We start from the raw sequence: 26,445 nt of genomic DNA on the forward strand, positions 1-26,445 counted from the left end.
TAAAACCTTCAATGCTTCGGAACAGAACTACTCTGTGCTCGAAAAAGAATTGTTGGCTATAAAAAGGGCGTTTGAAGAGTGGAGACACTTGTTACTAGGTTCACCCTTTCCTGTAGTGGTACGAACAGATCATCAAAATCTCAGGGTCCTACAGAATGCACATACAACCAACAGCCGACAAGCACGTTGGGCGTATTTCTTCCTTCCATTCCGGATCGAATTCACTATTCTTCCAGGAAAACAAAACCAGAGGGCGGATGCTCTCTCTCGTAAGGACGTTCCTGTCTCCCAATTCAGCTCTGAACAATTGTTCCCCAAAGCAAGATTCATCGCTGTCATCACCGACTTCTTAAGCGAATTGAGGACTGCATCGGTTTCTAACCTTGACGCCTGCAAGAAGACAGCCAGTACTTACCATCTTTCCCAGGACGATTCCTTTTTCTTTCACAAATCGCAAGTCTTCATCCCTACTTCAGAGTTGCAGCATGAAGTATTACGAATGTGTCACGACTCTCGGGCCGCTGGGCATCGAGGCGTTCAAGGCACTTTGAACCTAGTGCTAAGATATTTTTGGTGGCCGGAAGTCCGCAAGGATGTACAGGACTATGTAGCAGCCTGCATCGTTTGTTCCCAATCCAAGAATCCCAGAACTCCACCTTTGGGGCTGCTCACCCGGATGCCGATTCCAGAGAAACCTTGGCAAGTGATCTCTACCGACTTTATAGTAGATCTTCCTCCCTCACGCAACAAGACCGCCATAATGGTCACCATTGATTATCTTACGAAATTGGCACATTTCACTCCCATGAACAAGCTGCCTGGGGCTGGGGAAATGTCTAAGATTTTCCTTTCTGAAATTTTCTCCAGACATGGCCTACCGGACACAGTGGTCTCCGATAGGGGCCCTCAATACACCTCCAAGTTTTGGGAAAAGGTTTGCCAAGTCTTAGAAATCAAGCGGGCTCTCAGCTCGGGATATCACCCACAGACGAACGGACAGACGGAACGCCTTAACCAAACCTTGGAGGCCTATCTACGGTGTTTCACATCAGCCGCCCAAGACAATTGGTTGGACTTGTTGCCTTTAGCCGAATTTGCATATAACAATGCCCTTCATTCGGCCCTTCATACTAGCCCTTTCCATTGTACTTATGGATTCCATCCTTCCTTTGTTCCTTCTGTCCCTTTATCCCCTTCTAGTTGTCCAGGAGTGGATGGCCTTATTTCCGAAATACAAGAAGGACATAAATCGGCTAGAGTCTCATTACGAATGGCTCAAGATAGGGCCAAGCGGACTGCTGATAAACATCGCCAAGACGTCCCACCTTTGAGCCCGGGAGATACTGTTTGGTTGGCTTCTCGCTTTCTTCCCCGGCATCTGGTCCCTTCCAAGTTATCCCCTAGGTTCTTCGGTCCATTCAGGATCTTATCGATGGTGGGTTCTGCGGCAGTCAAGCTCGATTTGCCCTCGTCATGGTCCCGGATTCATCCTGTTTTTCACCTCTCCCAGATTCGGTTGACAGTACCGGATCGATTTCACCGGTCGGATTGTACCCCTCCTCCTCCTATCTCTACCGATACTGGTCCAGAATATGAAGTCGCCAGTATCTGTGATTCCCGTTATCGGAGGGGGAGGCTACAGTTCTTGGTGGACTGGAAGGGGTACTCCCCTGCAGAAAGAACGTGGGAGCCGGCCTCTGGAGTTCATGCTCCACGTCTGGTCCGACGATTCTTTAGGTTGCATCCAGGGAAACCAGGGTCGCCCCCCAGGAGAAGGGGGCATACTGTTACACTCACGAAGCGCTGGTCCCTTTGGTCTAGAAGCCGGCTCTGCGGTTCCGTTCGGAATGGTACCTCCAAGATGGTGGATCGCAGTACGAACGGTTCCGCTATTGCCGTTCCAGTCCTCTCACGTTCGCCAGAGGTACGGCGTACCGCTCACGTGACTCTTCATAGGCCATGGAGACTTCCAGCTCTTCGCGTCGCTACTGTGCTAGCGGATGCTCCGTGAGTTCGCAACTAGGCAATCTCAATCCTTCGTAAAGCCTCTACCTCTACCATTACTAACCCCTCTTCTCTTGACCTTCCAGATCCTCTATCCAGCATTCTTGGCAGATACATATTCCCCGGACTCATCTAGCGTCTCATTCTGAAACGCTGCCTCAGAGTTCTCGAGTTACTGCATTCTGGGTATTAACAAAAACTCTCGTCCAAGTCCCTTCCTTCTTCGAGTATTTTAGGATCTGATTCTACTTACCTTTACTTTCTTCTTACAGACTAGTGTTCCAGTTACCACTCTCTGTGTCCCGTATTCTCGGCTTCTCTCCTGGTATTTCTAATCCGGCTGGTTAAGAGGTCAGGGAAATCAGTCTCCTGCCTGTTTTTACCCATTTCCCTTCCTGTACTGCTACTATTCATCTCTTCGCTTCTCATCTCTCCCCTCTCCAGAAGCAGTCTTCCGATACTCAACGCCATGATCGAATAGGAGTCATCAGCCTGCGAACCACACTCAAACCACACTCCAATCTTCGGATCCTGCGCTCGACCAGGGTTTTCTTCCCCAGAGGGTTTCCCTGACTGGTGCGTACCTCTCACGCTGAGTTTCCCTACCGGTTGAGAGGTTGACGCATTGGTCGGGGAGATTCTTGAGCTCAGCATTTGCTTTCCCGTTGAACATATCAGTCTGCTCAGGTAAGACCTCCAAACCTATTCAATCGGGAGTTATTGTAACTAGCCTAAGGTTCTAGTATTGCATAACACATCCAGTGTTGGGAGTGTTGTGGTCTATTTGGAAGGAAGGGGGTTACCTAAGATGGCTCACAACGTGGCCCTCACCTTTGAGCTGCATCTGGGCTCCGCCACTTTGGGAAGGGATCAACGAACCACTAGCCTTCCAGCAATGGCACGAGGTGGGTCTTTGTAGGGCCGGACAGCTTTGGGTGGATGGGGTGTTTATATCCCTAGGTGACCTGAAGGATGCCCTGGGCCTCCCTAAACTCTCACCCTTTCGATACCTACAGCTTAAGTGTGCCCTTACCGAGAGCAGATGGGGTGACACACTTAGGCGGGACCCAACCGATTTTGAGAAATTCCTCATAACACACAAAGGTACCAAGGGGGTGATATCGCGGCTTTGTAGCTTTTTGTTGTTCTCTACCCCACGGGACTCCCCATCTTCCCAAGTACAATTGGGGAAGGACTTAGGCACCACCATAATGGAAAAAAGATGGACCAAGATTTGTAGGCAGGCACACTGTTCCACAACTACACCCCAATACCGCCACCAGGCCCTGAAGTTGATACACAGATGGCACTACCCCCCACAGAGGATAGCCAGAATGAGAAAAGGTTACGACCCCCACTGCTGGAAATGCCACGTTGAAAAGGGGGATTATGTCCATATGTGGTGGAAGTGCCAGGTGGCACAGACCTACTGGAGTGAGGTCCTGTCATGGATAAGAGGAGTAGACGGAATGGTGAGAACTCTGTCCCCCTGGTTGGTGTTGTTCGGCATTGAGGTTGAAGGGGGCCCCAAGGTGAAACCCGACCACATGCTGCAGGTCATGCTAGTAGCGGCTAGATGCTGCTGGGCCCAAAAATGGAAATCGCCCCGACTTCCTGGGGAGGGGAAGTGGGTAGCGAAAACACGGGCAATCTATGATATGGAGTATCTAACCCACCTGATCGATGAATCCAAATCTAACATCGAGGCCCTATGGTTGCCATTTTTTGATAAATATGGGAAAATAGCCTGAGGCATAAGCAATCAGCTCAGACGGTCCTCTTGATGGGAACAATACTATCGGGGCAACCCCCTTGGAGTGGGAAGAGATCGATTGTTACAGGAAATGTGACTTCTATTTGTTGGACCTTGTTTTTTGAGCACCGTCTTTCTTTTGGAAGCAACCCTATGCTCGCATTGCATCTTCAGATGATGTGCTGGACCCTGTTGTTGTTATCGACCATTAAACCATGGCATGGGATGCGGGGGGCGGGTGTGGGAGGTGGGGTGGGGAGGGAAAAGTTGTGACCTCACTTTGATATATACCAATGTTTGCATTATTTTTTTAATTATGCCATAATTGTAAAACTCCAATAAAACCAAATTTTCAAAAAATGTAAGCTCCTGGGCGGCTTCAAGTGCATTTGTGTCTCTTTGTTTCTGGAGTGGAGGGCTTCCTTGTTCAGGAGTCTTAAAAGAAAAAAGGGGGTTTCCACAAGTGTAACACTTTCAGAAGTGACCATAAATGAGAAAGAATAGGAATAACAAATAATGTTTCTTTCTGGAATGCTATACAATAATTGCTAGACTCATATTAAAGGTTTATTGCAGGCACACTTTAGGGGGTGAGTCACCGATGTAGTCTGTTCTTAAACACCTCAACTCAGCCTTTCATCCTTCTGAGGTCGATAAATGAGTGCCAATACAAGTTGGATGATATTGTATGTATATTGTTCTATATAAGACTCTTAAGCATAGGTGCTGTATAATAACACATCATTAACATTTGGTTTTGGACTTCTGCTTGCAGCCACAGTAATTTGGTAATATGGGTCTATATACACTAATATTAACGATACATATGTTGAACCATACATGTACGAAATGTAAATCACAGTGATATCGTAACCATATTTTTCGTAGTTTATTTACGAACAATGCTATGTGATGCCACTTCCTGTTTTGTCAAGGGGTGAAAGGTCGTGTTCCATCACTTCCCGTGATGTCACTTAGGGGTGGGGTCAAATGACATCACTTGCTGTGATGTCATCAGAGGTCAAGGGTCGTCCAATGTCACTTCTGCTACCCCTCTCATTTTGGTGAAAATGACGTCCCTGTGCACAGTCCATAATGTGTGTCTCAACTTAGCCTTCGTTTATTTGCGTTCTACTGATTCAATGTTGCCTGCGCTCATTTCTCTCACAAATAGCCATAAGGCTCTCCTCCTGTTACTGAATTTTTAAATAAATGCTTTTCATTTTGGACAATACTCAGGCACTGTCTATCGCCAGTTTGCACTCTATACAATTACAGAAATAAAGTAATCTTATGGCTTAAAAATATACGTGCTCTCAAAATGTAAAAACAAAATCAGCAAATGAAGTAGGCTTTATTTAGCGATAATAATCACCTGGTAGCCTTCCATTTGTAGTCCACTCAGCAATCAGACCCAAAGAGAAATGGCTGGTCTACAGTCTAAAGTCCTAGTTTGTGAAGGGCCTGGTATAATTTCAGGCCATAAGCAAAAAGAGCAGATTAACTTAATAAGCGAAGACACAATAGCTCAGATGTTTTTCTAGTGAAAGTGAGGGAAAAGTAGAACTTGATCCATATATATGTATATCTAACACCATCAATGTTCTGGGGGAGTTTAGAAAAGCATAAATAAATCTACATTAAATCTGAGAGTAGAACAGGCCATTTCAGGTTACATGGCACAGTACCACCCAACAGCCATCGCTGGAAGTTCACCACCAGTGCAGAAAAACTGAGCGGCGCATCTGTGGCTTGCTAACCGAAATGGCCTATTCATCTCCCACATTTCTATTCTACTCTCACATTCCAGGAGGAAGGTTTACTCACGTTGTAACCCCATCATAACATTGTTGGTGTTTGCCAAACATAGATCAGTGCTCCAATCACAAGGGTGTCAGAGCTGTATGTCTTGAGTTGTTTCATGCCTTTGAACTAATTAACATATTCACAATGCACTGCTCGGTGGCTCTGAAGAACTGGAAGTGAACGTCCAGAGATGGCTACTAGGCTGAAATGGCAAATTCGACTCTCTCTGTATACATGTAGGTAGGCTAATTCATTTGAGGCAAGTCGCAGATGCCACAACGCCGCCTAAGAGCCACCGCTGGAAGTTCACCTCCAGTTCAGAGCCACATCAGCAATGCATTGTGGGTGTGGTGAACTTTCAGTGATGGCTACTAGGTGGCGTAGTGGCATCTGTGACTTGGTCAAATTAATTATCCTACTTTCACATTTCAGGTGAAGATTTTTTTCAAGCCTTTTTAAAGCCAGTATAACTCTATTGATGTGTTGTCTGTAAATGAACATACATTTACTTATGTAAAAGGTAAAGGGCCTCTCTGGCAATCAGTGGCAAGCAAGCACTTTCATCACTAGACAACAGCACAGTCATAAGCACACCGATGTTGCTGGGTGGATGAGAGAGACCGATGCTGACACTACAAATTCTACACTACATTAACCTTCATCCTGAAGACTTTACGGCGTCTGCCAAATTGTATACATACCTTTGGACTCTAGGTATATTTGTGAGAGCAGCAAATGCATTCAGGACGGAAAACCAACACGATAACCAGACAGGGTCTACTATGGTTAATGATTATCATTTTTTTAATTCTAATATAAAGAGACTGTAAATATTAAATGATGTTCAGCCTTTATCTAGTTTAAGATGCAAGGCAAATATTGAGTAAGTAAAGAAATAACTATATTCAATTAATTGTTGCCTTGTGTTGGCCACATCTATCGTTTGGTAGCAATTTTGAAAATAATTTGTCAAATTAATTTATAATATGCATTTGTGCTCTTTTTCTGCTGTCATGGTTTATTATGCGGTCACACTCAACTCAGGCACACCCCAAGCAAGGTGGTCCACAATAAAGACATTTTTATTCAGGTTAGCTTTGGTGAGGTCTCCAACCTGTCTTGCACCCAACCCCAACAAATACCCTGTGTCACCAATGGACTAGGAATCAGGCTGGTGTATTGCAAGAATATTTATTTATTTATTTAAGGTTTGACAAACAAACTAACATCAGCCACCAATGCTATGGCAATAGCCAAGATCACAACAATAACTCGGTTATATAAAACACTTGTGACATTTTGAAACATCCGATCATAACTTACACAGATTTAATTTCAATTTAACCAATAGAAAACATTCCAAATACAATACAAATCCACAGAAATAAATTTCAAACAATACTTTTCTCCCAGCCACCCCCAACCTCCAGGCCTCAATTAAATAAAGGCAAGGTGCAGGGAGTGAGAACACAATGGAAACATTTTTTGCGGCTTATTTAAAAAGGCACTGTTTGGGAAAGAATTCAATGGGAAAAATCATTTTGGGCTTGTTACTATAAATGCAATATTAGGGAAAGGAATACAATGGTAAAATCGTTTTTCAGCTTTTATTTAAAGGGCAAGGTTGGGGAAAAGGGATTCAAATGGAAATCGTTTTTCAACACACATAAAAATAAAAAGGTAAGGCTTAGTAATTTGGGGTCAGAGAAAAATAGGAACAGAAGGGGAAATTTCCTTTTGTAACACACATACAGATGAGAACGATAATTTGTAATTATGATTTAAAACGAATGGGGAATTATGTTTTTACACCCTCCATGCTGACTTGAAAGGTGGTGTTTTGTGGATTACATCTTTTTGGAATTATGGATCCCCCCCTTTCTATGTGGAAGTCAAGGATTTCATTTCAGAAACAGTCAAGCATGTTTTTATGGGCTATACCGGCTCTAACACACTGGGCGTGAGCTTTTGTTAGTTTTGAATTTCAACAACACTCATCCTGTGATTTTCTATATGGGAATTAATTGATTGACGTTAATGGAAAGGATTAAGGCTGGCTGCTCTCAGCACAATGCAATTTCAACAGAGAGGGTGGTTTTCTATGGGGAATTTACTTTTGAATGGATTTAATCAATTGTGCGAAGGGCCTATCCAGTTTCACCCACTCCTTGACCCACTAATGGCAAGAGACAAAGGCAGGTGGCTCCTCACATAACTGAGATTATAGCCCTTAGTAAGTAGCGTATCATGCAGTAGATGTGATGCAGAGTAACTCATACATCAAATAATCAAACCAACTCAGGAAGACGCGAAAGTGCGTTTACTGTTTTATTATCAATTGTCTAAAACAGGGAGTTACAACAGACATCAACAGACGTCGTACAGCAGATATCTCAAAGGATTTCATAAACAAACAGCACTTATATAGCAAAAACTCGTCGTACATGATGTCATACTATGTGGCAAATAAGAAAAACCTACGGGGAGTTGTGGTTGGCTCAAGGGGAACATCTAAGTATACTTTCTGGATGGATCGGGTTATGATTGGGTCTCTACAGTCAGGTGGACAACTCATGCCCACCCCTAGTACAAGTCATCTTCATTAGTAAATAGAAACACGATTCATCATTGGTTATCAAACTATAAGGCTCTTCGTTATACGGCCTTCTACAATTGGTTGGCATGCTCATGCACTTCTGGAAGATTCAGCTCTCATCACCCATACCTTCTGCCATGCAGATTGTCTTTGAACTTGGCCTTGCAAAGTATCCTTGCTCCTGAGAATATATGGGAGTGTGAGCACGCGCTATGTTGGTTCTGGACCGCATGCCCAACTTCCATTTCCATCCTTAGCCCAGGTGACAGAAGACTGCAAATTGGCTTCTTTTCTAGCATTTAATTGTATCCACACATTCTCTCATGCTTTTGCTTCCACAACTTTCCAATTCAGCTCCTCCCTCATCTACTCTCACAACCCAGTTCATATTTCACACTCTCCCGTCTTCCATCCTTACCGAGTTGTGGAACACTCAACTTTACATCAATGGGACCATCGCGTAAGCCCCTGCCTCAAAGGACCTGGCAATTCAATTCGGACCACATCCCATTCCTTCACTTTCCCTTCCTTGACCGATTTCCTCACATCATACCATTGTTTATTGACCATTTGTTTCTTTATTACCAAGGCACTCACCTGTGGCACACCATACCACATCCATCTTGCTCCTCTCATCCACGGGGGACACCATTTGTAATGAAGCTTTCTGCCTCTGCACACCTTAAAAGGAGAGATCCCTTTCACAGTATGAGGGAAAAACTTGTGTGCCACCATCCTGCTTAAAACAACCTCCTCCCAGTCTTCACCATTGATCCATGGCCACCTGATGCAGTCCTTGATCACCTTGTTCAAATGCCCTGCTACCCTAACTAGTATTTTTTACCTCCACAAGTCATCCACCAAAAGAATACAGTATTTGACAGCACCACTACCATGAATAGATACAACAATATCCATCCCTACTCTTTCCCAAGGCATTTCTGGCACATGAACCAGAGTCATATAGCTTGGCCCCGACACCAAGTGCTTTTCACTCAATACACAAGGAATGCAATTTCTCACCACTCTCTAGGTCACAACCAGGCCAGCAAAACTCCTCTCGTACTGATTGTTTGGTTTTGGTGATGCCTTTCATGCGCCTCATGCACAATTTCAAAAATTCCTTTCCTCACCCCACTTGGGGGAATTAATCTGTCACCTCGTATCACACATCCATCTGCCACATGCAGCTCTTCTAGAACGGAACGTAGGCCTTCTAAATTTAAGAAATTTGTTTTTCAGCAATTGTTTATTTTGTGGTGAAGAAAACTTGACAACATGCAGTTTTTAGTATTGTGCAAACATTTAATAAATAAATAAAAAAAATGTGTACAACAACAATGTGGTTCCATGATGAGATGTTCAAGGTTTCGTTGCATTTGTTAATTGATTAGTTTCTATGTAAACATAAACATTGTACGAAAACATCACCAACTTCAGAACTCTGTTACATTACAGAGGGGTAATCAATTCTGTGTGCATTGTATGCTATCCAACTAGAGGGATCCATGTTCCATGTTTGACCTCAGAGTCATTCAAATACCAGCAGTTTCACTCAGATTTTCATCCTCGGAGGATGATATAATGAGTACCGTTGAGCTGGCAAACAAGAACATCTGGTACTCCCATTATCAGCGAGGCAGTATTAGTAACTAAAACATGCTGGAGTAAAGTAAAAGAAAATGCAACCTTTTTACTTTAGCCCTTTGCTGCAATAAAATGGTTCTGCAGGATGCTCTTCCCTCCCTTCCTCAGCGGTCACTTACTCTGAAGGCTTGAAAGCATCTACCACATTGGAGCACAACTTGCAAAAAAGTGGAAAGTAAGATAGTTCACAAAGATTATTTGGCTAGAAAATAGGTAGAAGATAAAATAACAAAAGGTTGCAAAAACAGATCTTATTTCTGTATCTCCCTTTAACAGTATGGCGTTCATTCATAGCCTGTTTTCTTTTTTTCGCTGAGTTTATTTTCCACTGATCTTTTGCCGCAACAAAATAATTGGAAAATATGGGGGTGGGTAGAGGTATATAAGGGTTAGGGGAGTGGGGAATAGTTTGTAAATTGCTTGAATGGTGAGGCTGAGCGGACCCCCACAAAAAAAAAAAAAAGAAAATAGATGAGTTTTTGCGGCAAAAAAACATTGGCAAAAAATCTGTATTAAAAAAAAAAAAAACTGGTGATGGAATGACATAGAACCCCCCCCCCCTTAACCACCAGAAGACAATCCCTTCTACAGTGCACACCACGGGAACTGTTCTGTTCTCTTATTGCTATATAATGCCAAAGGGGCCACCTCACTGTACATATCCCCGTAGTGAGCCAGCAGGAGAAAAGCACAAGCCACAAGTCACTGTGAGGAGTCTGAAATGCGAGGTGGCCAAGTAGATAGAGTTTTCTCACAAGTAACCATTTTATTTAAATAATAAGGGTGAAGAAAACACCTCTCTTTCCCTAACACAACAAGGATTTCTCTTCCTATTAAACTAAGACTATAACGGGGGGGGGGGGCGCTGTTGCGCACACGAGAAAATGGCGGCTCTCGTGTGAGCTCCAGCTGGACCGAGGGCCGCAAAGCCAGAAAAGATAATTTGCCGGCTCTGGTTCTACGCTATTATGGCAGAGAACGGGTAACAATATAATCAGATTACCCACACAAAATGTTGGACTGATCGGTGCAGAGATTCCAGAGATAAGAACCCGGATGGTCGGCGTGATACCCCGAGACTCGACGGCCGGCGAGAGGGGAGAGAAGCCCCGCCCTGAGGCAGCGGGTGCGGCGGCAGCGGACCGCTCGATTCATCCATCCACATCCATCCAGCGGGGAGAGTCGCTGGTGCCCGAGTATCGTGGAGCGCCTGCTGACCCCCTCCGCCTTCATCACTCCAGAGACTCCTGCGAGAGGCGGCCCGCTCCCAGATCGGACCGCGGCTGCAGAGGTAGGCCCCTCCCGCTCCCTGCGTGCAAATCCTCGCCCTCCGCGCGCCCAGCAAACTACACTGCTGCCCCCTGCGAGCTCAGAGGCTGGGAGACAGGCGGTTGCCCCGATATTCATCTGCTTCTGCCGAGTAGTCGGGCACCATTGACTACCCAGCTCAGTGAGAGCCGTGTGCTCCGCTTCTCGGCGGGAGCGCGGGAGGGCCTCTTAGTACCACCTAAGCAACTCACATCTAAACCTCAACCCCTGGAACTTTTGGCGCCCGGGCGCCGGGACTGATGTTCCATTCTGCCAAATATGACGGATCTATAAGAAACACCTGAGGCTACCATCAAAGCAACGGCTGGGCACTGATTCCACTGCCACAGCGGCTGGGGCACCTGGGACGACGAGACGATAGAGCGCAGAGTAAAATGTGGTAGAACTGTCATTGCCCTCCCCCTGAGCACTAGGATAAGCGCCTACAAACCGACACACGATCGTCCAACCCACCACGGGAGGTAGAGTGCTTCCTGACCAAGTCATTTAAGCTGGCGACCGGGCGGATCTGCCCCCAACATGGTCTCTTTGTGGTCACCACGTGGGAGCATACCAGGGCAAAAACTACGCCGCAGGATTTAATACAGACCAAACATTGAGCTGCCGATCCGTCAGGCTCCTCTACCCGGCTCTGGGGTTAATCACGAGCACAAGATAATTGGGGGAGTGGAGGTCTGAACCATTCACATCTGATACATCTCCCAGACCAGGGAAGATGCCCCAGAACTTTGGTTCGAAGAAAGGCAGAGGAACTATCGATAAATACACGACCGCGATGCAGAGAGAAATGGAACCTGAGAGGGATGAGCAAATGCCTACACACGAGAAGCAGATCCCCCCGGCTACCATGATGGACCCCCAGGCTGTTTTTCAGGCGATGCAACAGGGCTTCGCAACACTCACGGACAAGCTGGATGGTATCACGGCGAGTGTCGCCAATGTAAAAACACAACTCGACAAAACAACCACTCGCATGACTGAGGCAGAATCCAGGATATCTGGCACTGAGGACGCTCTGGAAGCCCTGTAGAACACGGTATCCACAATGGCTATCGAACTTGGCACAGTGAAATCCAAATGTGAAGATTTGGCAGCAAGATCCCAGAGAAATAACATCTGCATTATTGGTGTTCCAGAAGGGGCCATAAAAGGATCAATGGGGAAAGCGGTAGAGGACCTCTTACGTACACTATTGTGTGATCGTGGATGGTCGCCGATGTTCATAGTTGAGAGGGCACACAGATCACTGGCCCCGAAGCCAAAACCCGGGGCATATCCCAGGCCCATCATGGCACGCATGATAAACTACAGGGATAGAGACCTGATCCTAAAAACAGCCAGAGAGAAACAGGAGCTAAAATTGGAGGCAAATGTTATTCGCATCTTTCCAGATTTCACCCTGGCGGTCCAACAGGAAAGGAAACTATTCACAGGAGTCAAAAAAATGCTGTGCGAACGGCAAGTGCAATATGTAATGCTCTACCCCGCCAGGCTCAAAATCCAACATCAAAACAAGCCATATTTCTTCACATTCCCCGAAGAAGCGGCAAACTTTATAGAAACGCATATTCCCCCTATCAATGGACAAACCTAAAGTGTGGGCAATCTAAACAATCCTGAGGCCTAAACATTGCCACCTCGCTCTCGAAGTAAGAAGGAACAGCAACGTCAAAGGCTTCCCTCCTGGAGGCCCACATCTGGGATGTTAAAAAAGACTGTACATGTTTCAAGCTGCAATGGACACAACGTCCCAAAAGCGCTTAGGATGTGCGAGAGCAACATGCGTGAACCGGACACGATACTTATAATTAAAGCTGGCTTGGGCACTGGAGACGCTGCAACCCCCCCTGTAGCAGGTGCTCGAGATGTTGTTGGGAGGGGTGGGATGGATATCTAACGACACAGTTAAAGTTAGGGGAACCGTGAGGGAGGGGGGAGGGTTTAAGTTGGGAGTTCTGGGGTTTTGTTATCATAGGATGTTGGTAAAGCAAAAAGCACACAGATATCAGGCACGAAGACACTTCAGCATGCAGCGGCAGATTATCAGGGTTTATATGGCAGCGATCGCCCCATTGACAATGGCTAAACTAGGCAAAGACGATATTAATGTGCTTAGCTGGCATGTAAGGGGTCTAGGATCCAGGATCAAGAAAAGGAAGATTCTGGCCTACCTCAATAGGCAAGCTGCCAAGATAATCTTCTTGCAGGAAACCCATTCCGGACCTCGACAAGGTGAACAATTGATGCGCAGCTGGGGCTCACATCTATTTCACGACTTACTCCAGCCGGGCAAGAGGGGTTGCAATTCTGATACACAAAATGTTGTCTTTTGAATGTATTAATGCGGAGTGTGACCCAGAGGGGAGATATGTGTTGCTTCATGGCAATCTCTATGATAAAGAATATGTCTTTCTTAACTTATACGGACCGAATATTGACCAACCAGACTTCTACGCCTCAGTATTCGAAAAATTAGCAAGATACCAAACAGCCCGGGTGATATGTGGTGGGGATTTCAACACAATTCTAGATGTACATCTTGATCGCACATCAACACAAACTAGAACACTGACCAAAGCAGCACAGGCAATACACCTACATATGGCAGATCTACATCTGAAAAACGCCTGGAGAACGTTGAATCCCACCAGGAGAGAATACACCTACTACTCCACGGTCCATGACATGCACTCCAGAATAGATTTATGGCTAATAGACGGAGACAGCATGGCATGGGTCACAGACTCCCATATACATCCAAGAACATACTCAGACCACTCGCCGATACAACTGACACTACGAATCCCTGATAAGATTAACAGCAGGCCACCTTGGAGATTTAAACCTGCGGCCTTGAAGGACCTGGTTTATACTAACTCGATGAAACAATATATACAAGAGTACTTCGAGGTCAATGAACACTCGGTCTCTAGCCAGTCTATACTATGGCAGGCGTTCAAAGTCTGCGTCAGAGATCAGTCAATATCCGTAGAGGGTGGAATCCTCAAAGACATTAGAAATAGGTTAACTAGACTATAAACTCAAATAACATCTTTGCAATCCCAGTATGCATCCTCCCCGTCACCACTGCTCAGCTCAGAAATAAAGGTCAAATTAGACGAATACACTGAGACAGCGGATCAAGAGGTCAGATACTTTGATTGACCTGCTGCAGCTCGTAGATATGGGGAAGGGAAACGCCCGGGGAAGTTATTGGCGAGAGCGGTACGAGGAGAGAACGGCCCCACAACTATACCCTGCATACAGATGCCTGACGCACGATGTCCACAGATCAGGACAAGCTGAAGGGAACCTTCTATGCTTACTATAAAGACCTATACTCCCCGCAGTGCGCCGTCACAGATGCTGAGATAGAAAGCTACCTCGCCCAGATACCTACAACCCTCTTAGCAGATGCCACTAGGGAATCATTGGAGGGACCCATCACCGAGCCCGAAATACTTGAAGCAATAAAAGCACTCCCTAACAGGAAAGCGCTGGGCGCGGACGGGCTGGAGGCTGGGAGCTGAGTTCTATAAGGAGTTCAGTAGTGAACTGGTCCCCAGGCTATATGCTGTCTGGATGGAAGCACTAGACAGAGGTGAACTCGCCGAAACCACCAGGGAAGCAATAATTACACTCCTGCTGAAATCAGGGAAGCCTCCTGGGGGATGTGGGTCATACCGGCCTCTATCCTTAATAAACACTGACGCCAAGATCCTAGCAACCAGGCTCACACCACTGATGCCACATATGGTACATGAAGACCAGGCTGGGTTTATACTGGGCAGGTCTACGGCAACAAATATAAGGCGATGTCACCAAATCATTGCCACAATACCCCCAGAGACCCAAGGAATACCAGACTCCCTAGACATGCGGAAAGCATTCAACACTGTCTCTTGGCCTTTCCTATTCGGGGTGCTACGAAACTATGGGTTTGGCCCAAACTTCATAAAATGGATCCAAATACTATACACGCGACCTCATGCGAAGATTAGAATTAATGGGTCCTTCACAGACATACTAGAGCTACTGGGTGGTACCAGACAGGGCTGCCCACTCTCCCCGCTACTCTTCGCGCTAGTTATAGAACCCCTTGCGGACATTCTCAGATCACGTTATAGTACATTCGGGATATGGCTCGAGGGTAAACCGCATATTATAATGCTATATGCGGATGATATTCTATTATATCTGAAGAACCCAGACCGCACATTGGGCAAGGTGCTGACTGAAGTGAAAATGTTTGGTGAATATTCAGGTCTACGTCTGAACCCTAATAAGTCTGAGATATTCCCGCTCACAGACGACACCACGCAGCCCCAAAACCTACACAGTCTTATATGGAACCCAGTACACATTGTTTACCTAGGCGCTGCTGTTGCCAGAACTGCTCAGTTGTCCCGAACATTGAACTATAGTTCACTGGCAGACGTACTTTGCACCAAGATGAAGCGCTGGAACGCCCTGCCCATATCAATGATGGGGAGGATAGCATTAGTCAAAATGATCATTTTGCCTAAGCTTTTCTATCTTTTTAGTACAGTGCCAGTGTGGCCAGGTCGCGCTCTGTTCTCCAAAATCAACAGTGCATGCATAGCGTTCATATGGGGCGGCCACTCCAGACTGAGCTGGAGGGTACTAACTGACACGTATCCTAGGGGCGGCCTTATGGCCCCCGACATGGAATTGTATTACCTGGCAGCACAGGCGCAATATGCTGCCGGCTGGGCTACATGCTTCCTCAATCCTGGCCCTGCACCCCCCCCTTCGAGAGAGCGGGAGGCGACACTGGCTGTACAAAGAATCACTTGGCCCACCGCTAAACAATACAACACTATAAACCCAACCAATGTCATAATCACTGCATGGGCCAAAATCGCTGATATATTTGGAGCCAGTAAGTTATACCACCCGAGCATGCTAATATGGGGCGACCCTCACACACCCTTCCCCATAGACAGTGCAGTGGCGTTGCATTGGAGTGCCAGAGACATTACACAATGGGGACAGTTGTTCCGGGATAAATGCTTTCTTAAGTGGGAGGAGATTAAAGACAAGGTGGGAAACACAAATGCGCACAAACAGCAGTTTGGTAGGGTCGTAGCATTTACACAACGGATTTACCCATCATTCCCGAATTAACCCGAAATAAACATGGGACTAGGTTACATATTCACAGGGGGGACTCAGAAAGTCACGGCCTCCGCTCTCTACAAAACCATAATCCAAACACGCCGATGGTACCTCACACGGCTAAAACCGGGTGGGAGCGGGATCTGGGCCAACCGATAGAAGACCAAGATTGGTCCCAGATTTGTGCACTGACCAAGTTGATATCATGCAACTCTAGATTCAAGCTGATCCACTATAAAATTATCCATAGAACCCACTACACACCGGTGAAACTCAAGCGACTATACCCCGCTCTCTCTGGCACCTGCCCAAGATGTAACTCTGAAAATGCTAATATATACCACATGTTATGGGACTGTGTGAAACTGAGACAATATTGGTCTGAGGTCTGTGGAGATCTAGATAAGATGGCAGACCAACCGGTGGAATGGACACCGCGGATATGTATGCTAGGTGCGATGGGGAAAATGAACCCAACATGGCGAAAACTGCTCAATTTAAGTCTATTGTTAGCAAAAAGGGTCATATTAATGAGGTGGAAGAACGCACAACCGCCAAAAATAGAGGACTGGAACAGAGACATGTTATGGGCTAACAACACCGAAGAACTGTACATAGACTCAGTGATGGCCCCCTCTAAACCCAGAAATGTATGGGCACGGTACAGGCAATATTTGGTGGATCTATCTGCCCTTGATGACTCGAATGCAACGCAAAACTACCTGTATCTACCTGTATTTGTTGTATGTTTACTGGAATTGAATGTCGCAAATGTATGTGCTTAACCTGTGTGCAATGTTAAATAAAGTTGTATTAAAAAAAAAAACTAAGACTATAAGAAAAAAGGTTTCTGCCACTCACACTTATACATACAACAAAAATATACAGGTATTTGATGGCCGATCAAACTCAACAATATAGTAGTTATATGCAAAGATAAACGTTATAAAAACAAGTGTTCTTGTAACCTGGGTCTGATCCCCCCTCCCCAGGATTAATGCAGGATTCTCAGATCAAAGGTCCAGTCAAGACAGTTCCTTTCAATATCAGATTTCTAATTCAAATGCAACACAAAGTTCTCTTCACTTCACAAGCCTTCCACTTGGTACATGGATACGTTAAACACGATGTATCCCTCTTCCAATGTGACTGTTCAAGGTTTGCACAAGTTTCTGCTTTAACAACCAAATAGACTTTGTCCTCACACTTCTAGAGAGTATTTCAATATAGCTTCTCTTCTTTGGAAAAGACAGACACTTCACACTTCTTTTTAATGATCAAAAACAGCTTTATTCGGCAGCTGGAGCCATAAAAGCACACAATGAAACATTTCATAAAACGACAATTCACATATCACAAATCTCCCTCACCAGTTCATCAAACTAAGTAATCAATAATAAAATCCACGGTTTCATATGCAACACATATGTACAGCATCAATATATCTTCCCAAATTGTTATAAATTAGTCTGGTATCCTGGCACAAGCGGATCTTCCTAGCTCCTAACACAGTCAAGCCAGGCTCACTGTATACATTTGGATGCAGCAAACGCCACAACCGGGTCCTTGGCGTTTAAGCAAAGTTCCAAGGGCTTCCTTCGGCCTTTGTACTTTCCTGAGTTCGAACAGCAGATCCAAGTACCACCGTCTCATATCACAGTATCTACTACAAAACAACATGAAATGCATGACCGTTTCATGAGCTAAGCATTAAGTGCTACTCCTCTCATTCATTCCAGTTAGCAGTGAAGGGAGCTACTTTTAGGGTGTTAATGCGCAGCTGTATGTAGAGCGACCGGGTATACCCTGGGCTAACATTATCCAGGTAATACTCAAAACCACATGACCCTTTATGGAGCAGGTACATCCACCCAGTACCCAGAGCCATTCAATCCTGCATCATCTGGTTCAATACTGTTTCATGGTAAGCTTGTTTAACCACAACCTTGGAACCTGATGTTATACTGTGTGGCCTCTCCCATGGCCCAATTAGATCAAGTTTGAGAAGCTCTGAGAGTATAAACCTAAACCAAGGGAGGGCATGTGTACCCCACCCAAAGGTTAGGAAATTGGTTATGGCTAATCGGTAGGGTGCTAGATGTTCTTTAGACCAGATCCTGACCCAATACAACACTGGGTTCATTGCCAGGACTCCTGCAATAGCGGGCCAGTTGCACTCCATTCAAAAGCTAGCCATTGGGGCCCCCTTCAGTTGCATAAGGATTGCCCTAAGGAAGCCGTTCTCTGAAACACCAAGAGATGGAACCCTTTAGTGGCCCCACAGTTCAGCTCCATACAGAGCCTGTTCTCTATAGAGTTCCAGGGCAGGCGATATTGCCACTCTACCATGGGTACTGAAGAATTTCAGTAGTTCCTGGTAATATTTGGCCAATGCATCAATAGTCTTACAGTGCTGGGTCTGCCCTTGGAAGCTCTCTGTGAACCGAATACCCAGATAGTCATAGGCACTTAGTTGCTCTAGGATCTTACCCTCGTACTCAATACTCAATGGTACCCTCCTATCCAATCTAGGCCTAAAGGCCATTGTCTTTGTTTTATCGCTGTTGATCTCCAGCCTGAGGCATCTACATTTCCTCATAAAAACAGCGAAATGTTTATTTAGTCTCATTCCTGTGGTCGACAAGATGACTGCATAGTCTGCGAAAAACAAAGCAGGGAGTCTTTCTTGACGGAGCCTAGGATTGTCTGTACAAGTTCCCCTATGATTTTGTCAATATAGAGGGAGAATAAGAAGGGAGCCAATGCACAACCATGCCTGACACCCTTCTCTACTGACAGAGTCTTTTCCCCTCCCCCAAACCCAACCTCACTGCAGCCTTATTACCAGAGCATAAGGCGAGAATATTGTCAGTAAGCTTCCTAGGCATGCCCTTCCTGGCCATTGTTTCCCACAACTACAGCCGTGGTACACAGACGAACGCTGTACAAACGTCTACGAAAATTGCGTACAGTTTTTTTTTTTCAATAATACAAATTTGCACAGGCTCGAACTCAGTCTGGACTCCTGGTCTACTGAGCGAACACCCCTATTAAAGCCTGCTTGTAGATGGTTTATAGCTTCCCTCTCGTCGGCCTACTTCTGTAGGTGTCCCAAGAGTACATTTGCATAAACCTTTCCAGCAATATCTAGCAAGCAAATGTGCCTGTAGTTCCCAGGTGTATGCCTATCACCCTTCTTGATGATGGGTACAATTTCAGCATCACGCCAGGATCGGGGGACGCTACCAGTACCTACCACAGCATCGAGCACCCGGCATAGAGTAGGAGCCCATACACCGACTTCATCCTGGAAGAGGTCTATTAGTATTTTGTCTGGCACCAGGGCCTTCCCTGCCCCTAGTGCCATGATGGCCACCTCCTTAGGCGTGATGCCATCTTCCTCCCTCAGCTGGATATCGCAACTTCTGGCCAATTGAGCTGCCCCGCTGATAAATGAGCCATTGTGATAAAGGGCCCTAAAGTGTTTGTACTATACATCAGAAGTAATCTGGCACCTGAACGGCTCTACCTAGTTGAAACCCCTTCCATTCAGCAACCTCCAGAACCCGATAGAATTGCCCGCTCTAGACGTCAAGTGAAGGTCATCCCATAGATCCTGATTAAAAGCGAGTTTCTCTGCATCGTTGTTTTGTAATTTTCCCTCAGCATGCACAGGGATTGTTTGTCTATCGGATTCGCCACCCTCAAATAGTGCATCAGGGAGTCCCTAGAAGTCTTACAGTCCAGATCAAACCATCTTTCGGCCTTCAGGGCCTCCTGTCTTACCTTCTTGGCAGGCTTGGTCACAAATGGACAAATAAAGCGGACCATACCTTCATATGTGTCGATAATTTGCCCTCCAGAACATTCACCTCCACAGATTTCACCCAGTAAGGGAATGATGGCTGCATACAACCCAGGTTTCATTGCCTCATAATCTAGTGTGACCCACTTGATTCTTTGCCTAGCATGGCCATCAACAGTTACTACAGAACCATCAGTCCTCACATGGCCCACTTCGTCCCCAAGGCACACTCCCTTGGATTCACACCACACAGGGCTATGATCACTCTCTCCCCGCTTTTGGACATTCACACTAACAATCCTGTCCCAGTCCACCGCACTGACAAAGATATAATAAATCCCAGAGCTCCCCATAGGGCCTTCAAAAGAGAAAATCGGCAGGCTGGTATGAACTAAATCGGCCATTGCAGGCTCTCAGGTTGCTACCATATATTAAGTGCACTGCATCAATAGCCAGCAGATCTGTTCTCGCAGGCTTCTCACACACCACTGAGGAATACCTAGTGCCACATCCAATTCATCCCAGAGCCCCATCAGTTCATTGACTGGCTCCATCTGAAGATTCAATTCCCCCAAGGCCAACACCAAAGGGCTAAGACCTTTGCTTAGTTTATAATCAATATTGATCCAACACATTTTTTAAAGCTTTCCATAGAGGTATTACCATAGGGTCTATTGTACACATTGAATAGTAGCATCTGCCTCCCACCCCCACATGTTTATAAACAACAATGTTTTTGTCAATTTATCAGGATAGCTTTACCACAGTTCATGAAATACATTAGTGGCCCTGCCGCTTTCTTTCCACCATAAGGCAGTACTTCAATGTATTCTTACTGGTCCACTAACCTGCCAGGACTACCACGAACAATTCCTTTCCTGTTGTACTCAACTTCCAGGGTAAAAACTCTTACTACTACTACAAGCACTTTGGTGAGGTCAGCTTCAGGCTTTATAAAGGTTTTTTACTTTCAACAACATTGAGATTCAGAACTTCTTTCATAAGGGCGTAATACACATTGATGCCGTTTGTTCCACTGATTTCTTTGCCACATGCAATGCAGGTTAATTTTCTCTCCCCTTTGATAATGGCTATAAGGAGGGCTTGTTTCCTGTAAGCATATTTCCCTCTTATTTGTTACTGCCTTTCTTTGGCTTAGGCAATGCAGATTCTCCTGATCAAGGGCCTCATCATGAGTTTGGCGGTAGCCCTTAAATCCGGCGGTAGCGCTGTTACTGCGGGATTTAAGGGTCCGCCAAATCACGGCTTCGGCTGATTTTCCCCCATCTCTGAGCTGGGGGAAATCCGCCGAGATTTTGCCGATTTTCGGCACGTTTACAGCGGGCGGAAATCCACCGGCGGTAAAAGCGTGAAATTTCCCCATTGAGCCCAATGGGGAATGGGGCATTCCCGAATGGGCTCAAAGGGGAATGGGGATTTTCTGTTCCACCAAACCCGTGATCCGGCGTTAATACCGCCAGTGGGTTTGGCGGTAGGGCTAATAACGCCAGCGCTATTAGCGCCGCAGTTACCGCCCAACTCGTGATGAGGCCCCAAGTATTGCCCCCTCACTACTTTGGCATTGGTATATAGAGTCTTTTTTTTCAAGTCTTGCCTCCTTTCTTTGATAGGCAATGCTGTTTCTCGTCATCTAGTATTACCCTCTCATTACTTTGGCAATGCTGGTTCTCGTTATCAAGTATTGCCCTCTCTTTACTTTGGCAATGCTGAATATAATCGGTCATCATTCGGTCTCTCTTAATAGAAGGATTATTCCTAATAAAAATTTAGTTAATTAGTTTGGTTTTCAAAATGTTTATTCTCAGTCAGCAGCCTGCCACAGAGTGCCATAGGGTCAGCTTGCATAGGCCAACTCACCGGTCTCACTCTGTGCTTCCGTCCGACCGACTGCTGTTTCAGCTTCTTCTCCTCACATCATGATTTAAACACCCGACAGCTACGGACACCTCTCCAGTGCGTGCAATTTCTGTGCAGGGAGTCTGATTCACTCCTCGTGTACTCCGGTACTCGCCATCCACTGGAGAACTGCACAGAATTAGGAGAGCTCCTCTCTCCTGCAGGACATCCTACATCCACATCGCTTCCCGATCTCTGCACTTCCAAGACCCCACTCATATGAGTCTCTCGGAACCGCAACTTGCTGGAAACACAGCAGCAGTCCCGCATCTTCTTCCTGCTTCTGCTGCTCCCACTGCTGATGAGTTCTAATGGCCTGCACCTGATGGTTTCTCAAGTATTCAAAGGTGCCGCTCAGTTGTGGGTCATTAGAGCTACTAGACGGTGCATCAGAGTTCTGCCTCTCTGAGCGCTTCGTCGTCATCTCAGTATTTAGAGCATTATGGAATTTAAAATCCCCAATGTTTTCGGTTGTTTTACTCTTTATCAAACATACCTTTCAGAGATGAATTTAAAGAAATTACTGGTTGGTTCTTGAGTTCATAGCTCAAATAAAAGGGGGAATCACATGTATCAGAAGTATAGATATTGATGTCCTATTCCAATGCTGACCAGAACTGTTTTTTACTAGTTACACTGAGTGTTTTTGGAAAGGGGAGTCTTACTCTGACAGCACACCATTAGGTATTCTGGCATTATGGAAGGCTCACCCTCCGAAGAAGATGAGTACTGCATCTCTCCTAACGGAGTCACACTATTCCCTTGGTGGCCCTTCTCCTCCCAGGTGAACCACCCGGCTAATACCACTCACAAGGCTAGGATCAGGTAACAGCTGACACTGGGTTAGGATGAGATATCACCGACACACTGGTAGCAGGCATGGTGGCTAAGCGTGGTTGTCATGACTGTGACATATTGAGAACAGGAAACCCTTGCCACTACTCACTACTCTAGCAAACATTAAGTAATACGGAGAGGAAGCAGGTACAAGAAGGAAACATGAATAGATGTAGGTTAAAGAAATATATGCAGGGTGTGAGGGGGGTAGGAGTAAGCAGGTTCAGTGAAGTATCAGAAAAGGGAAGAATTGGTTGTGTTTCACCAGAAGTCATACTGCATGCCAAATTTTCATCATTAAGTTTAAGGAAGGCCGAGAAGACACCCTGAATACAGCATCTACCAACTCGATGGCAGCTGAGCCTTACAAACATGGCAATCAATATTGAAACATACACATGGTAAGTAAGCCTTTCAAGGATTCTATGAGTGTCCATAAAAGAACATGCCAAAGGAAATATACCATGCTACATTTTCACTTAAGTGACATGGGTAGCTCGTGTCTATGGCTAATTTGCTTTTCCTTGACACCAATACTTGAGTGACAGATGGAAACATGCTCCGGTGCTACCCACCACACGAAAGGCACTCACATCCCTTTGTTGTTTAGGCTTTTTGATTCCACACCTACTCTGTAACGCTTCCTCAATGCAAAACATTCCTCTGACACCTACAAGCACTACAAACCACCTTCATATGATATCTTTCACAGACCCTTTTGCTGATGCAGTCGCCAAGATTTTGATAGACAGCCAACAATTCACCATACTTTGAGACATTAGGCTATGGCGAGAAACAGTTATTCTCCACATTCCTTGGCACGCAACACCTCAAATAAATGTTAGACCCACCCAAACTGCTGGTCACACATAGGATTTTGTCTTCAGTAATGCAAATGTGACCACCTACTTCTCCAAAGAGTCTTAACCTGGGGAGGCCACCCGTCCATCTCGTTCAGCATCTTCGCCGAAGCACCACCTCTTGTAAAATCATCCAAGACTTCTCGACACTTTAATAACACACTGGAACGGGATCTAGCTGGACATCGTCATGATAAAAACGTGAAGACTCCAAACTCTGACTCAAAATGAAAAAAAACTGTTGAGAATGCTGGACGACCTAGCTGACAAAATCCATAACTGGATTACCAACACTTTCGACAGCATGCCACCTAAATGCCCATCATATTCTCACAAAAGAAACAAGTCTCTTAACTTCATTTCCTCAAACAAAAATGAAAACACAAAGGCTCTAGAAAATATGAAGAATGGAAAACAAATTGTTTAAAAAATAAAAATGACGCACACCAAATACAGTCAGGGCAATACGACCAAAAGTCAGTCTTCCAAATAATGAACACATTCAGAAACCCTGCAGCCTGTAAAACGCCGCCAACACCATCTCAAGAACTCTGCAATGTCACTGTGATACACTTTAGGAAGAAAACCTCCTCAAATCCAAGATCACCTGGACAGGAGAGGACCAACTCCACCATTCCCAACAAGGGGAAAAACACAGTTGAAACAAAGCATCCCAACACAGACAACTATTCATCCCTTTGCCACCCAGGACACACTCGCCACAGTAAACGCTACACTTCTAGCAGGATCATTGGAATACCTGTGCCCCAAAGCAATACCTAAGCAACCCCAACGAACACGTGCCTTCCTAGCCCTCATCAACCCATCAAGCAAAAGGTTGCAGCTCACACCTTGAAATTAGCCCTCGCCAAACCTCCACGGCTGACCCCCAACCAGCGACCCAGTACACAACCAACCAATCAATCTCTAACACACGGTTCAGCGCCAAAACTCCTCATTGGCAATACGTTGAAACCAACAGCACATACAGACGACCAAGAGACCCAAGAAGAGGCCAACTCAGCTAGTGTACTCCACCTGGTCGACATCTCTATTGCTTCGGACACTATCAGCCACAAGGATCTACTAAAAATACTGGAGGTCTTTTGATTGAAAGGAACCGCTGTATGCTGGATCACATCATTCCCAGCTGAAAGGACTGAAACAACAGGAGGCATGGCCGCATTTAGGTAATGTCCCCACAAGCTGACAAGTGGTGTAACCCAAGCATCCAGTCTCTCGTGTCTCTTGCTCAAAATTCACATGACCGCACTTGTGAAACTTATAACCAGCTCAGGTCTGCCATGCTGCTACAACACCGATGAGACCCAAATTATATACAAATGACTATGATAAATGCACTGGAGATGAGCACATGAACTTACAGATGACAACACGCAGACAAACTCAACCAAATCAAAACCGAGGTTACAATTTGTGGCACAGCATTATCAAATCCCACGCCTATCCCCGAGCCCAAAGAAAAGGGAACATCTCCTCTACAAACTACTGTCAGAAACCTCAGACTCAGGATCGACAGGAAACTTACACTGGAACCACAGGATAAAGCTATTGTTAAGAGTTTCTTCTTCCAGATTAGAAAGCACCGATAGGTCATGCCTTTGTTGACCTACATGCACGGACCGGTGGCAGTTGGTGTACTAGAACTCTCATGAATAGATTATGGCAACAACCTCTTGGAATAGCTACTCAACAGGCTTTGAGAAGTTCAAAACGAGGCAACTGACTGCTTCTGAGACTAAAAGATACAAGCACACCAGCCCATATCGCTCGATGCTCCGATGGCTCCCGATCAAATGGACACATTACTTCAAAACTCTTTGCATCATTGACTGCGCCTTCCATGGCATGAACCGAGAATCCTTCAGAAGGAAAGTGCTCCGATCCAGTGCAGATACCCTAGTAACTGTGCCAACCCTCAACTGAAAAAGCCATGTACGATCGCCCTTTCTCCTCCATCTCACAAAGCAACTTCAGAACACGTGCAATCTCCCAAATCAATTCTAAAGCCCAGACACCTCATGTCTTCCGATCCACTCCAGTGTTTCTTTGTTGCCCAGCTGGCCACCTGACTACTTAGGTATGTGCCTAATGACAACACCTGCTTTATAGGTAAATATTACTTCCCTTTGTGTTTTCTCACTGTTTAGAGCCTCCCAAATAAGAGAACCCCAAAACTCAGGACACAGTTGCTGATCCCCTATGTTGGTTGGCTGCAACCTGAGGTTCAGATACCCTGCACATCGGTCCCTTTTGATTGAAAGGACACAGTGGGCACCATCTACACATGCTTTAAGGCATTTAAATTGTAAATAATGGAGTGAGCATCAATGAAAATGAGAGCATGTGCTCGCCCGAGGCCTGGCATGTCAGTGGACCTCCCTGCACCCATCTTTCTGCACGTCTGGGTTGTGTGTCCACTATACAGTGGACTTTGGTAGTGCCTTTGAAAAAAGAAGTGAAAAAGCATGGTTGAGAGAAACTCACCTCTGTTGGGCATTTGCTTTCTGTGGTATAGAATCTCTCCAGGAGACGGTTGGGTTCTGCTTTTGCTGTTGACTTTTGCCTCACATCCAAGCATCTGCTGAGGGGCAGCGCCACATACCTGGATCAAGACAAAGACAGAAGAGAGAGATGTGTCATCCACTCCAACATACAAACGACTCCCAATGGAGAAGCCCATCAGCAAATGGCAATACTACAGATTGAGGGGCTCAAGAACGGCATGGTT

General features: G+C 45.7%; 1 protein-coding gene across 1 annotated transcript in view; it reads right to left on the reverse strand.

Annotated features, from left to right (window-relative positions):
• LOC138577213 (ceramide synthase 2-like) overlaps positions 1-26,445 on the reverse strand; it is a 929,909-nt gene that overhangs the window by 515,706 nt on the left and 387,758 nt on the right. Inside the window, exon 3 of the mRNA XM_069649612.1 lies at positions 26,202-26,319. Within this exon, the coding sequence (XP_069505713.1) occupies positions 26,202-26,319 (118 nt within the window). The remainder of the gene's footprint in view (positions 1-26,201; positions 26,320-26,445) is intronic.

The sequence above is a fragment of the Ambystoma mexicanum genome, chromosome 1p, assembly GCF_040938575.1.
Source record: "Ambystoma mexicanum isolate Mex_15411 chromosome 1p, UKY_AmexF1_1, whole genome shotgun sequence".
In the NCBI taxonomy this organism is placed as follows: Eukaryota; Metazoa; Chordata; class Amphibia; order Caudata; family Ambystomatidae; genus Ambystoma; species Ambystoma mexicanum.